Source organism: Pogoniulus pusillus, chromosome 2, assembly GCF_015220805.1.
Source record: "Pogoniulus pusillus isolate bPogPus1 chromosome 2, bPogPus1.pri, whole genome shotgun sequence".
NCBI lineage: Eukaryota > Metazoa > Chordata > Aves > Piciformes > Lybiidae > Pogoniulus > Pogoniulus pusillus.
Genome location: NC_087265.1, coordinates 13,576,376 through 13,592,707, shown reverse-complemented (window position 1 = coordinate 13,592,707; position 16,332 = coordinate 13,576,376). Strand labels below are relative to the sequence as shown.

At 43.2% G+C, this 16,332-nt stretch overlaps 1 protein-coding gene across 18 annotated transcripts in view; it reads left to right on the top strand.

Moving 5' to 3' along the window:
- KALRN (kalirin RhoGEF kinase) overlaps positions 1-16,332 on the top strand; it is a 651,147-nt gene that overhangs the window by 480,235 nt on the left and 154,580 nt on the right. For all 18 annotated transcript variants that reach the window (XM_064156794.1, XM_064156788.1, XM_064156780.1 and 15 more), the window contains 2 exons: positions 184-326; positions 2,198-2,300. In XM_064156794.1, coding sequence (XP_064012864.1) covers positions 184-326; positions 2,198-2,300 — 246 coding nt within the window. The remainder of the gene's footprint in view (positions 1-183; positions 327-2,197; positions 2,301-16,332) is intronic.

Genomic DNA, 16,332 nt, shown 5'->3' with positions numbered 1-16,332 from the left:
GTGTAGTAAAAATGCCCCCAGTTCTTCTGGGTTTACCAGATACTCCATCAGCTGAAATGATACAGCAGAAAAAAGAAATAGCTAATCGTGCATTTACATCAGCCAAACACAATTCTTCTATATAGGAGGTGACATAGTGGGAATGTAATAAAATGTCTGTCTTTCTGCCTTGTGGAACTTTAGGCATCCAGTATTGAAACAAAACAGGAATGGATCAAAAATATCCGGGAAGTCATTCAAGAAAGGATTATCCACCTGAAAGGAGCTCTGAAAGAGCCAATTCAGCTCCCCAAGACACCAGCAAAGCAGCGAAACAACAGTAGAAGGTAATCTCAGTCATTCCATACAACATAAAATCACTGTAGTTTGCTTGACCAATGATAGTGTAGTGAGCATGGACTTCTTACTGGATTCACTTAATTATTAACAATAGTCAAAAGTAGTTTTCCTCATCTTTGCTTTTTATCTGTTGTCTTGGCAAAAGTGGCTATAATGCTTTTCTCTACTATACATACAAAGGTGTTTTTGTTCAATACTCCACAATATTAGAAAGAAACAAACCACAAACATTCTTTAGAGTCCAAGGTTATGTTTCTTTCACAAAGTAGAATTCACTTCTTCACATTTCAGTACTAGTAGATTTCTTCTGACTCTAGTATTTTGAATTGTTTGACAGTGAAATGCATAGCTGTGTATGCCAATATATTGCTACAGTGCAGTTGCTGTGCTTCATCATCAAATACAAACTCACTTCAGCTTGTGAAGCAATACAAAATTCTTTGAATCATAGATTACACAGAAATTATAGAAAAAAAATTACTCATTTGCTGTCATGGTGGTATTCCCAGAAGCCATTCTAATTTGAGAATCTCCATTTTCTAATGAAGTTTTATCAGTCTCTTTCTTTAGGCTTGTGGTGGTTTGGGTGGTACGCCCCCCCCTCCCCCCCCCCCACTTTTAGAAATACCCAGCTAGACTCAGTCGGGCTCTGGGAATATAAATCAAGCTATTTATTTACAGCTAGCACAATATACAAGCAGATATTTGCAGTATATACAGTTATAGACAGAAATATACAAGGTAAAAGTAATACAGAAACACAACTCCCCTCCCAGAAACTTGAGTCCCCAGGAGGGGCTCTCAACCACCCCTGCACCTTCCCCCAGCCCCTCTCAACCTTACCCCAGTCCTAAGGAAGAATAGAGGCTCAGCCAAGAGGTTAGGAAGCAAAGGTGAGTGGAAGATGAGGTTAGGGAGATGCAGCTCAGCCAGAGCCCAGCCAGAGAGTGCAGCAAAAATGGTGAGAGTGTTATCTAATGTTTACCCTTCTTGTTTCCATACATCTCAGCGAGACTGTGAGGGGAGTAGACATCACCATTGTTTTCCTTTCACAGCCTATGATCTACTTTTTCTCACCAAAACATTCTACCCTGCTTCAAACTAGCACAAGGCTGTATTATAGAGGCATCCAAGGCATGAGTAACAAAGGTCATCCAGGAGACCTATGGCAATGCGGAGGCTCAGGCGTTTCTTCCTGGGGCCATGCACAGTACAGTAGTTTTCTAGTGCACAACAAGGATGTTAATTATCTTTTTCTTTGTCCTTAAATATATAGTTTGCATTATTTACACTTTTATTTTGGAAGACATTTAAAAATTTAGGAGAAATGTATCTCTGCAGCAATAAAGAAGACAATACCCTCTGTTAACTGACTCGTAGATGTAGACTTGTAGAGCTCCATACTGTCTTTATTTGTGTTTGTTTGGATAATGTTTTTATGGCTTACTATTAAATTCCTCGAGGTTCCTGTTGGACAAGACCCCTTCCTTCAGTGTCACACATAGCCTGGCCTGAATGGTTTTGGTTGAGGTAGAAATTGAATTGAAGGAAAATTCCTGCCTAGCACCCTCATTACAGAGCTATTTCTGAACACCACAGTCTTCTAGGCTATAAACTTGCAGGCAGTAACCATCCTGCCTCCAGCAACAAATGCTGTGATTGTGTGCTAATACCAGCCCTATGGCTGAGGCTGACATCATTTTAAATTGCAAGCTACATAGTGACACAGGCTGCATCAGTGAGGTAATTTGAACACAAGGGCAGCTCTAGTATGCTGATTCAATGTTTCTCAAACCCACCTATAATGTTGTGCATATTCCAAAGTGCTGCATGAAGTAAGCATTGTTGCCTTTTGCAGAGATGGACTAGAGGATGGAGACAGCCAAGGAGATGGCAGCAGTCAACCTGACACCATTTCTATAGCATCTAGGACATCACAGAACACAGTGGACAGTGATAAGGTAGGACTGTGATATGAAAATACACCAAAGCTAGTTACCCATGGAAAAATGTAAGTGAAGGTAGAAGTCAAAATAAAGCAACCTATCTTCTACTGAGTGAATCAAAATTCATATTGCCCTATTCTAGCCTATTAAGAGCTAGTCTCTTTCTAGCTGCTCATCATTGTACTGCTGTTGTACATGGTTAACCTCTCCGTTGCTGCAGTTTCTTTGTGGTTAATACAGAGGTTGAATTGGCTCTGAAAAAATAGCAGCCCAGAGCAACCTTTCCTCCACTAGTAGAACTTTCCTTGTGGGAGCCAGTTTTTGAATGAGCAGACAGTTGATTATGTTCCATACTTGCCCTCTGAGCTAAAATCAGTAGTTTGTTGGAGGGAATACAGGTGCTTACACACCAATTAATGCAGCAAAATTGGGATCTTGGCTGGTATCTTGAGAGCCTGGGAGATGTACCCTTTCCAGAGACTCTGATTCTGGACTCCTCTCCTCATGAACATATGGTGGAGCATATGGATGGCCCTGAGACACGCTAGTTTCTGTTGGAATACTGCACGCTGTTGGCACGTATGTACTCATCATTTTACTTATCAGATGATTTGAGTCCAGATTCTCAGCTCCAGTAGGATGCCTGACGTGAATTTGTCACCCTGATCCTTCCAACTGTAGTCTTCAGCTGAATTAGCAGTTGGTGATAGGAGTAAATGGACTGTTAGTAATAATTCACCTGAGGTGTGCTTGATGGGGTTTGTAATAGCCACTGAGAGAATGCCCATATTCCCTTCATATATTGCTTTCAAGTAATGTGTAACTTGCAAAAGGATGATTCCTACAGCACCATTCTGCATCTATTAGTTTGTCAGGGCTTCCATTATGGTATCACTTGCAGAATGTAGAAAGGTGTCTTCACAAAATCACAAACTTAAGTTTATGGTGTAAAGTTCACAAGGTTCACTGCAGACATTCCTTTCAAATACACAACTCCTGTTTCCTAGACTCAGAAATAGGAGTTAGCTGCAAATTATTCTTGTAAGAACACCTGTTGTATTTATTTCAAAGGCATGTTCCCATGCTTTTGCTGTTTTGACCAATAACTTGTTAGAAAAGCATTCATCCTCACAATCCAAAGGCCATTGTAATGTATGCAAATACTTTGCCCAATGTCAAAGAAATGTTTTCTTATGTCTTAAATCCATGTGGACTTGCCCTGCTTTTCTGTGCTTTTCACATTTATCATTCCTGAGAAGGCCCTGACCAAATGGAGTTCTTGAGCTGGTACTTAAGTTTTAATCATTTGCATAAGCTTTGCTTGTTTGCCCCAAGCCCATTGACTCAGTTGCATGAATTATAGTAGATAAGCAAGGTGCAGGGACATTGCTCTATATTGCATGCTGTAGCTTCACACAAGACCCATAGTGCCAAAAGCACAAGAAACTATCAGGCTGTTGGTTTAAGTGTGCAAGACTGCATTTATACCTAAAAAAAGTTGTTTGAAATAGAGAGTGAAGATATATGAGATAAATTTAGAATCAGTTCATACAGGGAAAAAATGCTACTGAGGGAAGGATAAATCAGTTCTAGGGTTGTATCACGTTTCTGACCTTTTTAAGGTGGGTAGATTGACTTGCTGTCTGTGTGCTCACATGTCCCTATATGTATTTAATAAATAGAAGCAAATTCCAGTGTACAGCCAAAGCTTGAATAGAATTGTATGTACTTTGCTGAATCTGAACTAGTGTAACCCTTAGAGAGGCAGTTCCTCCTGAACAGTTTCCTTCTTGTCACTGATGCTAATGCAAGAGTACTGTGGAGAATTTAGCTGCTAGTTGGTGTTGGGTGTTTACCTGCCCCCCCCCCCCCCCCCCCCCCACTTTGAGAATCACCCAGACTAGACTCAGCCACTCTGGAAATTGAATGAAGCTTTATATTTACAGCTTAGCTCAATATACAAGCAGATATTTACAGCATATACATTTATATACAGAAATAGACAAGGTAAAAGGTAATACAGAAACACAACAGCCCTCCCAGAAACCTGAGTCCCCAGGAGGGGCTCCCAACTGCCCTTCCACCTTGTCCCACCCCTCAATCTTACCCCAGATGTTGCCTTGTGCCTCAAGGAAGAACAGAGGGTTGGCCAAGGGGGTTAGGAAGCAAGTGGATTAATCACAGAGATGGCAGGTTAGGTTAGAAAGAGATGCATCCTGAAGCCCAGACAGAGAGCAACTGTGTTATCTATATTACATTCTTCTTCTTATACATCTCAGCAAGCCTATGAGTGAAGTAGGCATCACCATTGTTTCCCTTTCACAGCCTGTAGTCTAATTCCTCACACCAAAACATTCTAGCTAGCTTCAAACTGGCACACTAGTGCACTGTGTCTTTGCTCTAATGAAAATGAACTCCCTGCAATGCTTTACAGTTCACAGAATAGTAGGAGCTGGAAGGGACCTCTGGGGATCATCTATTCCAACATCCCTGCTAAAGCAGTCAACCAGATCAGGATACACAGGATTGCATCCAGGCAGATTTTGAAATTCTTCAGAGAAAGAGACTCCACAGCCTCTCCTGGTCACCAGTTCCAGTGCTCTGGCATCATCAAAATTATGCTTAGTCAGAGCTTCTCTGTCTAGTTTGTGTCTATTGTCCCTCGTCCTTTCCCTGGGTACCACTGCAAAGACTCTGGCCCCATTCTCTTGCCTCCCACCCTTTAGCTATTGATCAGCATCCTGAAGATCCCCTCTCTCTTCTCCAGGCTAAAGACCCGATTCTCTCAGCGTCTTTTTGTAAGAGGTCCTCCAGTCTCTTCAGCATCTTTGCAGCCCTCTGCTGGCCTCTTTCTCATAGTTCCCTGTCTTTCTTGAACTGGAGAGCTCTGAACCGGACACAGTACTCCAGATGTGGCCTCAGTAAGTTAGAGTAGAGTAATTCTCTGTTTCTCTACCCAGTGTTACCCAAAGTAATGACAGATGAAGCTGAGCTGTCTTACTTCCCACCAAAGTGCCCTGGATGTACCTTGACACTCAGTCTCTGCTCCAGTTCTTATGCTGCTTGCATGAGGCCCTTAGCATATGCTAGCATCTGCTGTGAGAAGACTCTGTTAAGAGATCTCAAAGCTGTGCAAGGGCCCAGGACACTAGATTCCTAGTGGTGACATTCTGCCACATGGGAACAATCCTAGTCGTTCCAAGTTATTTTCCTCTCCAACTCTTACAGTGCGTAGTCAAACTTATCTTCAAGGCTGGTCTGAGTGAATCTTGTTGGACTGGCAAGATTATCTTCTCGCACAGAGTGGTGCTGTGTTATTGGCACTGAAGGACTGTACCACATGATGCTCTCTGGTTTCTTGGCACAGTTGATAGTGCTTGGTAAATGCTGTAGCATATGTGCTGTAATTAACTTCTGTGATGCTGCTAACAGCACCAACAGGTACTGTGTTCAGCAAATACTGGTTTCTCTGCTTGTTTAACTCCAGTGTAGTCAGCAGTTAATCCCAAGAGTTTAGCTTCTGTGATGGTTTGGGGGTTACCCCGCCCCCCCACACTTTTGAATTTGCCCCAGCTAACTCAGACGGACCCTGGGAATATAGATGAAGCAATTTATTTACAGCTAGCAGAATTTACAAGCAGCTATTTACAATATATACAGTTATATACAATTATATACAGAAATATACAAAGGATAAACAATACAAAAGCACAACTCCCCTCCCAGAAACCTGAGTCCCCAGGAGGGGCTCTCAAACCACCCCAACACCTCCCCCCGGCCCTCTCAGCCTTACCCCAGTTCTCAGGAAGAAGAGAGGTGCAGCCAAGAGGTTAGGGAGCAAGGTTAGTAGGAGCAGGGTTAATGAGATGTGACCAGGTCTAAGGCAAAAGCAAGAGTGAGAAAAAAATGGAGAAAAAGTCTTTCTTCTTCCCAGAGTTCTCAGCGAGACTGTGAGAGAAGTTGACATCAATTGTTTTTCATTTCACTGCCCGTTATCTAGTTCTGTTACCAAAACATTCCAGCTTGCTTCAAACTAGCACAATCCACCCCTGTCTACTTCGCTCAGAGTATCGCTGAGAATTATCCAATCTAATCTAAACCAATATTTACACTAAAACAATATATACAAGTTCAGTTCACACTTCAATCAGATGTAGGTGATTCAAAAGCTCAGAACAGGGACTCCCAGGTGATGCTGGGTTCGTGCTCACGTACTGTAGATTCTATCGTAGATTCTCTCAGTGTTGGGCGCCGATGTTACCTAGAACAGAAAACTCCTAACAGCTTGAATTTAAACTCTCTCAGCTAAGGTTAGATTTCTCTGTGGAATACACTGGATTTCACCATTCTCCTGCATTACCCAGTATGTATGACCAGGACCTTCAGCAGAAACCACCCCTCGGACAGGTTTCCCTTCGCCCGAAGGAGAAAATACCCAAACAGTTTTCCCTAACAGATTCTTTTCACGTACAACAGGAACTTTATCACCGTCTACTGTTTGGACCAAATCTGATTGTGCAGGTCCTGCTCTGTTTACTGAACCTCTACTATTTACCAACCAGGTAGCTTCTGCTAAATGTTTGTCCCAGTTTTTCAGAGTCCCACACCCCATGGCTTTTAGGGTGGTTTTCAGCAAACCATTGTAGCGTTCAATCTTCCCTGAAGCTGGTGCATAGTAGGGTATGTGATAGATCCATTCAATACCATGCTCTTTGGCCCAGTTTTTTACAAGATTATTCTTGAAATGAGTACCATTGTCTGACTCGATTCTCTCTGGAGTTCCATGTCTCCACAAGATCTGTCTCTCCAAACCAACAATGGTGTTACGTGCAGTAGCATGTGGAACTGGATAGGTTTCCAACCATCCAGTGCTGGCTTCTACCATCGTTAGCACATACTGCTTGCCAGAATGAGATCGAGGTAAAGTGATGTAGTCAATCTGCCAGGCTTCACCATACTTGTACTTTGACCATCTCTCACCATACCATAAGGGCTTGATTCGCTTAGCCTGCTTAATAGCAGCACAAATGTCACAGTCATAGATGACTTGGGTGATAGCGTCCATGGACAAGTCAATTGACCTATCACGAGCCCATCGGTATGTTCCATCTCTGCCTTGATGTCCAGATGAGTCATGGGCCCACCGAGCTAAGAACAGCTCACCTCGGTGTTTCCAATCAAGGTCAATGTCAAGATCAGAGTTGGTATCAACTTGAGCAATCTTAGCAGCTTGGTCTGCCTTCTGGTTGTGTTGATGTTCCTCAGTGGCTCTGCTCTTAGGCATGTGTGCATCTACGTGCCGCACCTTCACTGGAATTTTCTCCAGCCGTGCATCAATGTCCTGCTATAGATCAGCACACCAAATAGGCTTTCCTTTCCTCTGCCAACCATTCTTCTTCCAGTCCTTTAGCCAACCCCATAGAGCATTGGCTACCATCCACGAGTCGGTGTAGAGGTAAAGGAGAGGCCAATTCTCACGTTCAGCCACATCAAGAGCAAGTTGAACAGCTTTTACCTCAGCGAACTGACTGGATTCTCCTTCGCCATCTTTCGTTTCGGTAACTCTCCTGGTTGGACTCCAAACCGCTGACTTCCATATTCGCTTGTTCCCAACAAGACGACAGGAACCATCTATGAACAAAGCATAGTTCTTTTCCTGATCAGAGAGATCACCATAGGGAGGAGCTTCCTCAGCACGAGTTATTTTCTCCTCCGGAGGTTTGGAACAGTCTGTGCCTTCCGGCCAGTTGGTGATCACCTCCACCAGACCAGGTCGGTCAAGATTACCCATTCATTCTCGTTGGGTTATCAAAGCCATCCATTTAGACCAGGTTGCATCTGTGGCATGATGTGGTGATGAACCTTTGCCTTTGAACATCCAGTTGAGAACTGGCAGTCTAGGAGCTAAAAGCAATTGTGACTCAGTTCCAATCACTTCAGAAGCTGCTTTCACTCCCTCATAGGCTGCTAGAATCTCTTTCTCAGTTGCAGTGTAATTTGTCTCTGAACCTCTGTAGCAACGTCCCCAGAATCCAAGTGGACGACCACGTGTCTCATTTGGAGCTCTCTGCCAAAGACTCCAAGTTGGACCATTGTCACTGGCAGCCGTGTACAGAATGTTTTTAATGTCTGGACCAGATCTCACAGGTCCCAAACCCACTGCATGGACTACTTCTCGCTTGATCTGATCAAAGGCTGCTTGTTGTTCAGGTCCCCACTCGAAATTGTTTCTCTTACGAGTCACATCGTGCAGAGGTTTGACAATCTGACTGAAACCAGGAATGTGTAGTCTCCAAAATCCCACCACGCCAAGAAAAGAAAGTGTGTCCTTCTTACTGGTGGGAACTGCCATGGTAGAGACTTTGTTGATCACATCCTGAGGAATGTAACGGCGACCATCCTGCCACCGCACTCCCAGAAACTGAATTTCTTTGGCAGGTCCTTTGACCTTGTCTCTCTTAATGGCAAAACCTGCTTGCAGCAGAATGTCAATGATTTTGTTACCTTTCTCGAAGACTTCCTCAGCAGTTTGGCCCCACACAATGATGTCGTCGATGTACTGGATGTGCTCTGGAGCTTTACCTTTCTCCAGTGCATTGTGGATGACTGAGTGACAGATGGTTGAGCTGTGTTTCCACCCCTGAGGCAAACGGTTGAACTGGTACTGGATTCCTCTCCAGGTGAATGCAAACTGAGGCCTGCACTCCTTTGCTATGGGAATAGAGAAGAAAGCATTAGCAATGTCTATGGTTGCATACCATTTAGCCTCCTTCGATTCCAGCTCGTACTGGAGTTCCAGCATGTCCGGCACAGCTGCACTCATGGGTGGCGTCACCTCGTTGAGGGCACGAAAGTCAACTGTCAGTCTCCAGTCGCCCGTAGGTTTACGCACAGGCCAGATGGGACTGTTGAAAGGTGAATGAGCTTTCTCGATGACAGCCTGACTCTCCAATTGACGAATCAGCTGATGAATGGGCAACAAAGAGTCACGGTTAGTTCTGTACTGCCTATGATGAACAGTTTGAGTTGCAATTGGCACTTCCAGGTCCTCTATGTCATGATGTCCCACAACTGCAGATTCATCAGAAAGTTCAGGTCTAATGGACAATTTCAATTTATCATCCTCAATCTCTACAGATGCTATTCCAAAAGCCCATTTATGACCCTTAGGATCTTTGAAACAACCTTGTCTCAAAAAGTCAATTCCCAAAATGCAAGGCGCATCAGGACCAGTTACAATAGTATGTTTCTTCCACTCTTTACCAGTTAAACTGATCTCAGCCTGTATCTTAGTTAACTCTTGAGATCCACCAGTGATTCCAAAAATAGATATGGACTCTGTCCCTTTGCAATTAGATGGCAATAAAGTACACTGAGCACCTGTGTCAACTAAAGCCCTGTATTTCCGAACTCTTGAACTGCCAGGCCACCTAATGAATACATTCCAATAGATTCGGTTCTCTCCACTATCCCTTTCCTCCTTCTGGCTGGAGGCAGGGCACCCCTAATGCTGAACATGGCATGTGGGGTGTACACAGTGATTGGTGTTGTTGCGAGAGGAACTGCAACTGTTGGAACAATTGCAGTTGCTCTCGGGAGCTGAAGAAGTGACAGCTACTTTCCTGGCATTATTGCCTCTGTTTCTGCCACTCTGCAGATCCCTGACCCTCTTTGAAAGAGCTGAAGTAGGTTTACCATCCCATTTGTTCATGTTCTCACCGTATGTGTCACGCAGAAGTATCCACAGTGACGCACGTGATTGCTGCTGTCTGGGTGGAATTTGTCTCCTCCTGGGCTGGAATTGCCTTGCAGGAGGTGGGCGTCTGTTCCTGATGGCAGAAACATGCACCCATTCAGATGATGCAGGAACGGTATCCCTTACCAAATTGGTAATGTTTTTGAGATCCTCCTTCAGTTCTTTCATGGTATCTTTAAAACCATCTTTAAGCTCTGTAGTCACAGTCTTTATGGCACAGATTATACCAGAATGTGACAAGCTATCCTCAATCTGCCTGAGCTGGTCAGTGAATTCACCAACAGTGAAAGATATTCCATTATCACTCCTTGCTAGAAACTTACTGGCCAAGATATTAGCATAGGATGAAGGAGCAAGCTTAATCAGCTTCTTCATAAGACCTGTTCCCAAAGGAATATCGTCAGGCTCATGAGTGCCATGATCTCCATAAAGCACTTCCTTCACAGCAAACTCCTTCAGAAGCTTAATTCCCTGCTCAACGGTGTTCCACTTCTTGGCAGCCCATGGCAAATCATCTCGGGAAGGATATCTCGTAGCCACAGCCAACAGAAGGCGTGTCCACAAGCTAACCCTACCAAGAGGACTTGCTAGGTGTTTGTCCACTCCACTCTCCTTAGTGAGTGGTCCCAGCTGCTTGGCAGACTTGTCTCCTACCTGCAGGGCATTAGCACCGATGCCACGGCATCTCACTAGCCAGCTTAGGATTGGCTCACCTGATTCCCTTGAGTATTCCTTCCTAACTTCCCTGACCTCTCTGAGTGGATCCTTGGAGCCTTGGATGTCATCTTCCTCCTCTTCCTCCTGTTGTTCTGGTGGTGCCGGGCCTAACACAATCTTCCTCATAGCATTCCTAAACTCATTGGAACCATCCTCTCTCCTGGCAGCCAACCTCCCAGCGCTCCTCTCACTTGAGTATTGTTGTCTCAGCACATCTACAAGGTCTCGTAGACTAACTGCCTCCTCTTCCTCCTCTTGCTGCTGATCACCAGAGGTCCCCTGTCTTACATCCTCCTGCGAACCACTCTTTGTCTTAGCTTTTGCCTTAGCAGGTGCCAGAAGGGCCTGAGCAGCAACAGACTTGGATGTGTCTGCTGGAGGATTTGAATCTTTAGGAGTCTGACTTGGAGGGTTTGAATCCTTAGGGGTCTGACATGGAGCTTTTGTATCCTTAGGGGTCTGACCTGGAGCTTGTGAGTTCAAGTCTGCCTTGCTTTTAACAGGAGGATTTTGGTTCTGGTCTGCTGGCTGGGGGTTCAAATTGGCTGAGCTGGTGTCATTAGGATTTGGACTGACTGGGCTAGCGTTACTAGCACTAGTGGGATTGTTTGCCTGTCCTCCTGGGGTTCCTGCCAACCCTGAGGTGTTATCATTTTTGCTAGGGACATTCTGATTTTGGGTCCCTGCCTGTCCTCCTGAGGCTCCTGCTGAACTCTGCCTATTATCATTATTGTTTACGTTAGTGGCAGGAACACTGGCCATGTTCCCAGCACTTGGAGAAGGAGGGGCAGAGGCTGGCAAGGGGGAAGCCGATAACTGTGTTCCCTTGTTTTGCTGTGAAAGAGACTGCTTCTGAGACACAGAATTTTTCCTAGCTCTTACAGAAGCTGGTTTAGAATTTTTCACCAATAATGCCAAAATTAATATGAATATTAAAATCATGAGGCAAATATTAAAAATTGTGAGAAGAAAAACAGTTTTACACGAGCATGTGCCTATGCAAACAGTTGGAATTCCTGTCTTAGGCTGAATAACTCTCATTAGAGCCATATTTAAAGCAGAATTTCCATTGATTGTCACATTATTGACCAGAGCTCCTGTAATATCCTTGGTAATATTCTCAGAGATATTAAAACCAGCATAACCAAGAATAAAATCACCCCAGCTCCAGAACATATCTGAAACCTTAGCTTTAGCCTTATTATAAGCCAGATCAATGAAATAAGCAACAATTTGACCTTTTAACCAACTAAATGCCAAGAAAACAAAACCAGACCAGAGCAATGCACCAACCAAATACAATAGCTGCTTGATTAGCTTCATCTTAATTCCCAGAGCTAATTTCCAGTCACTCAAAAATATCTAGCCCCACGTTGGGCGCCAATTAAAAAAATGTGATGGTTTGGGGGTTACCCCGCCCCCCCACACTTTTGAATTTGCCCCAGCTAACTCAGACGGACCCTGGGAATATAGATGAAGCAATTTATTTACAACTAGCAGAATTTACAAGCAGCTATTTACAATATATACAGTTATATACAATTATATACAGAAATATACAAAGGATAAACAATACAAAAGCACAACTCCCCTCCCAGAAACCTGAGTCCCCAGGAGGGGCTCTCAAACCACCCCAACACCTCCCCCCGGCCCTCTCAGCCTTACCCCAGTTCTCAGGAAGAAGAGAGGTGCAGCCAAGAGGTTAGGGAGCAAGGTTAGTAGGAGCAGGGTTAATGAGATGTGACCAGGTCTAAGGCAAAAGCAAGAGTGAGAAAAAAATGGAGAAAAAGTCTTTCTTCTTCCCAAAGTTCTCAGCGAGACTGTGAGAGAAGTAGACACAATTGTTTTTCATTTCACTGCCCGTTATCTAGTTCTGTTACCAAAACATTCTAGCTTGCTTCAAACTAGCACAGCTTCATACTTTGATTTTTAATCACAGTTGTAGACTCCATGGATGGCCTCTTTGTGTGCCTCCAGTGAGATGCAGAAGATACTCCTACCTTTATACAATCTGGCTGTTCACAGCAGCCTTATTTACAAACATGCAAGGAGCTTTGCAGTGCCAGCAGTGTGCCAGGGTGTTAGAAGATTCATCCTGCACCGAGACAGGCTAAGTACTAACTCAGTGCTGGGAACAATTCTCAAGTAGCAAGTTGAAACTACTCTCTGAGGGCAAAAGAATTCAAAGATTTAGCTGAAACAATTTGTCCTTTCCCTAAATACTGCTATAATGCCTGAGGATTACCTAATGCATTAGTTGAATGTTCAGACAAGAATGTCTAACACCACTGTGGACAAAGGAAACCACAGTGTCTCAAAGATTCCCACTTTCAAGTAGCACTTCTGCTTAATAACATTCCTTTCTGAGAGCTGACTCCTGGGTCCTGAGCAGTGATTTCTGTTTCCCTTCTTATCATGGTGCAGCCCTAGAGCAAAGCAAAGTTTTACCTTTGCATTTTCAAATTCCTGCAAAGGCAGAATGTTTTTTGCTGTTAAGTGGGAATGAGATAACATTGCTGTAAATTCAGCAAGGATTTTGCTCTCTCTCAGAACAGCTGAACCTACCTATAACATTTATCAGTAAGATCACCTGGTGCAAAGATTAGAGCAGTTTACTGGGGGGCAATAGAGCTGAGACCTTGTTCTGCTCTGTCTGACACATGCTGTGTGCCATAGAATCAACCATGTTGGAAGAGACCTCCAAGATCATCCAGTCCAACCTAGCACCCAGCCCTATCCAGTCAACTAGACCATGGCACCAAGTGCCTCATCCAGGCTTTGCTTGAACACTTCCAGAGACAGTGACTCCACCACCTCCCTGGGCAGCCCATTCCAATGCCAATCACTCTCTCTGGGAAGAACTTCCTCCTAACATCCAGCCTGTACCTCCCCTGGCACAGCTTGTTCTGTTGCTGGTTGCCTGGGGCCACCCCCCACCTGGCTACAGCCTCCCTTCAGGTAGTTGTAGACAGCAATGAGATCCCCCCTGAGCCTCCTCTTCTCCAGGCTAAACACCCCCAGCTCCCTCAGCCTCTCCTCATAGGGTTTGTGTTCCAGGCCCCTCACCAGCTTTGTCCAGCACCTCAACATCTCTCTTGAATTGAGGAGCCCAGAACTGCACACAGTACTCAAGGTGTGGCCTGACCAGCACTGAGTACAGGGGAAGAATTACATCTGATGGCATATTACACTTGTCTTTTTTTTTTTTTCTTCCATGTTTGTATTAGGGATTTGGAGGGGAGACAGGAATTCTTGCAAACATCACACCTGTACATTAATTATAGCTTTGTCCTGTGCTGTCCCAACAGAGGATACAGACCCAGTTTCAGAGACATTTTTGTGCCTTGGAGGAAATTCACAGCAACCTCTATGGTAGCAAGCAGGCTCTGATTTGAAAATGTGCTTAGTTCTATGCCTGACTCCAGAAGTGTTACAAATTCCTTAATATTCAGGTTCTCTTGGCTACAAACAGTGCTCAGGTGATAATCTGAGACACATTCAAAAAACGAGAGAGATTACTTCTGTGTCTAACATTAAATAGCTGTTTAAGTAGATTCTTAAATCTGGATCTTAGTCTTCGGCCTATTTCATTTTCTTGCACTTTTCTCTCTCAAAAATATAAAAAGCAACTATCCCTGGGCTCAAACCTTTTGTTAAACACTGTACTGGAGAAACAGATTTCAAGTGAGGTCTTGTAGATCTGCACTTTTGTAAAAGGGAAGAGAGTGAGCATATAAAATGTTTGGTTTTCTATTTTCAATCTATGACTTTTTCTATATGCTATCTATAGTCTAAAATACAAATGAAAATACTTCTTTGGATTGTCATGTGGTATTTTGTGTATTGTATAGAGGAGGAATAGTGAGTTCATGAACTGGACTTAGTGCTATAGAATCAATAGATAAGAAATAGTATTACGGTGTAATTCCCAGTGAACAGCCAGGTTTGGTCTGATATAACCTACTGTATAAAACTTCTTCTTCCTTTTCCAAAAGGCAAATAGGACAGTTTTTGTTCTCTGCAGTAAGCTCTCTTCAGCATGCAATCTAAACCCCTCTCTTTAGCAGAAATCCTTGCCCTATTCAATTCACAGCAGACAGGAGTTCAGCCTTTATATTTGGATTCAAAGCAGTGGGGAATTGCATAAAGGAAATCCTACAATACAGAGCATTCTCATTTGTTAAGCTCATTGATGGCCTGTAAAACAGCTGGTCCTGGTGGTACTGGTCCATCTTCTAATGGCTTTTTGTTGGCTTTTGCAGAATGCTGAGCAGAGCAGTTCTCATTTCCTTCTGTTGCTTTTGGATGTGGAAAAAAGCTCTGAAATGTGAACTGAAAAGTTTTTACTCTCTAAAAATAAATATACATGATATGCTTTTATTTTTTTTCCATTAGATAGTGGAATCAGCTCATCTTTCAGCAGTCATGAGACTGAGATCTTGACCTCTTCCACATTGGTGGTATTATCTAAAATCTAGTAAGTTTTCTAATTGAATGTAATTGGTATAAGAAGGGAGATTTTACAGTTAAAGCTCGTTAGAACAAGTTGCCTAGAGACAGATTCTCTTTTCTTGAAAGGCTCCTAATCAAAGTGAAATAGCTTTCTCCCTGTGATATTGTTACTGAAGCAGAAAACAGGATCTCATGCAGGAATTAATGCTTCATGTTCTTCACTGGGACTATGACTCCTATTACTACTAGCATTGCACAAAGCTCTACCCAGATCATAAAGCTGATCCCAACAGAGATGTCTCTGGTCTCGATATCAATAACATTATTCTCTTCTCCTGTCTCAGGCTGGCCTGGAATGAGCCACAAGCCTAAGGCTCCTATCAAAGGTAGAATGAGCTGGAACAGTTCAATTAAAGAAATTAAAGCATTTGCTGCAAACTATTGAAATAACAATAACCTTTCAAAGAAAATCCCCTTGAAACAAGAGCATCAATATAAGGAAAAAACATTCTTAAAACTTGATGTCAGTGTGAAACTTTATTGAGCATATAACACACAGACGAGACAAAAATGAGATATCCACATTTTCAGAGAGGAAATTAAAGGCACAGAGAAACTGTGAGAACAATATCATAAACACATACATTAATTCTAGTAACAATAGCATTCTTGCTGACATGTTAATTTCCACTTAGTTTCTCAGCAGAGGGAACTTATATACCAAGTAGAACTTAAAACTTTAGAGCAGATCTGTGTTTCTTTTTAATGCTGTATCCTCTTTTCAGTGCTATTGAAGTATTCTGTACCTTTCAGTTAGATACTTTACATTCCTGAAGTATTTTTTTACCCTTGAGCCCTTGGTACTAGTGTTTTTAAAATCACTTCTGGGCTCTTTCAAAGTATTTGCACAGTTATTACAGCAAAATGTGTGCATCTCACAATCTGAGTTTTGACCTTCTTCATTTCTACATTTGTGTTCTGTATCGAGTCACATTTCTACTGCAGCACACAAGGAATTTCATGAGACAAGAGCTGTTGACTCCTAGCACTACTTGTGAATGGTCAAAACATGTATCACTATGGACTGGAGTCTATGCAGTACTTGAGCAATAGGGCTGAGAA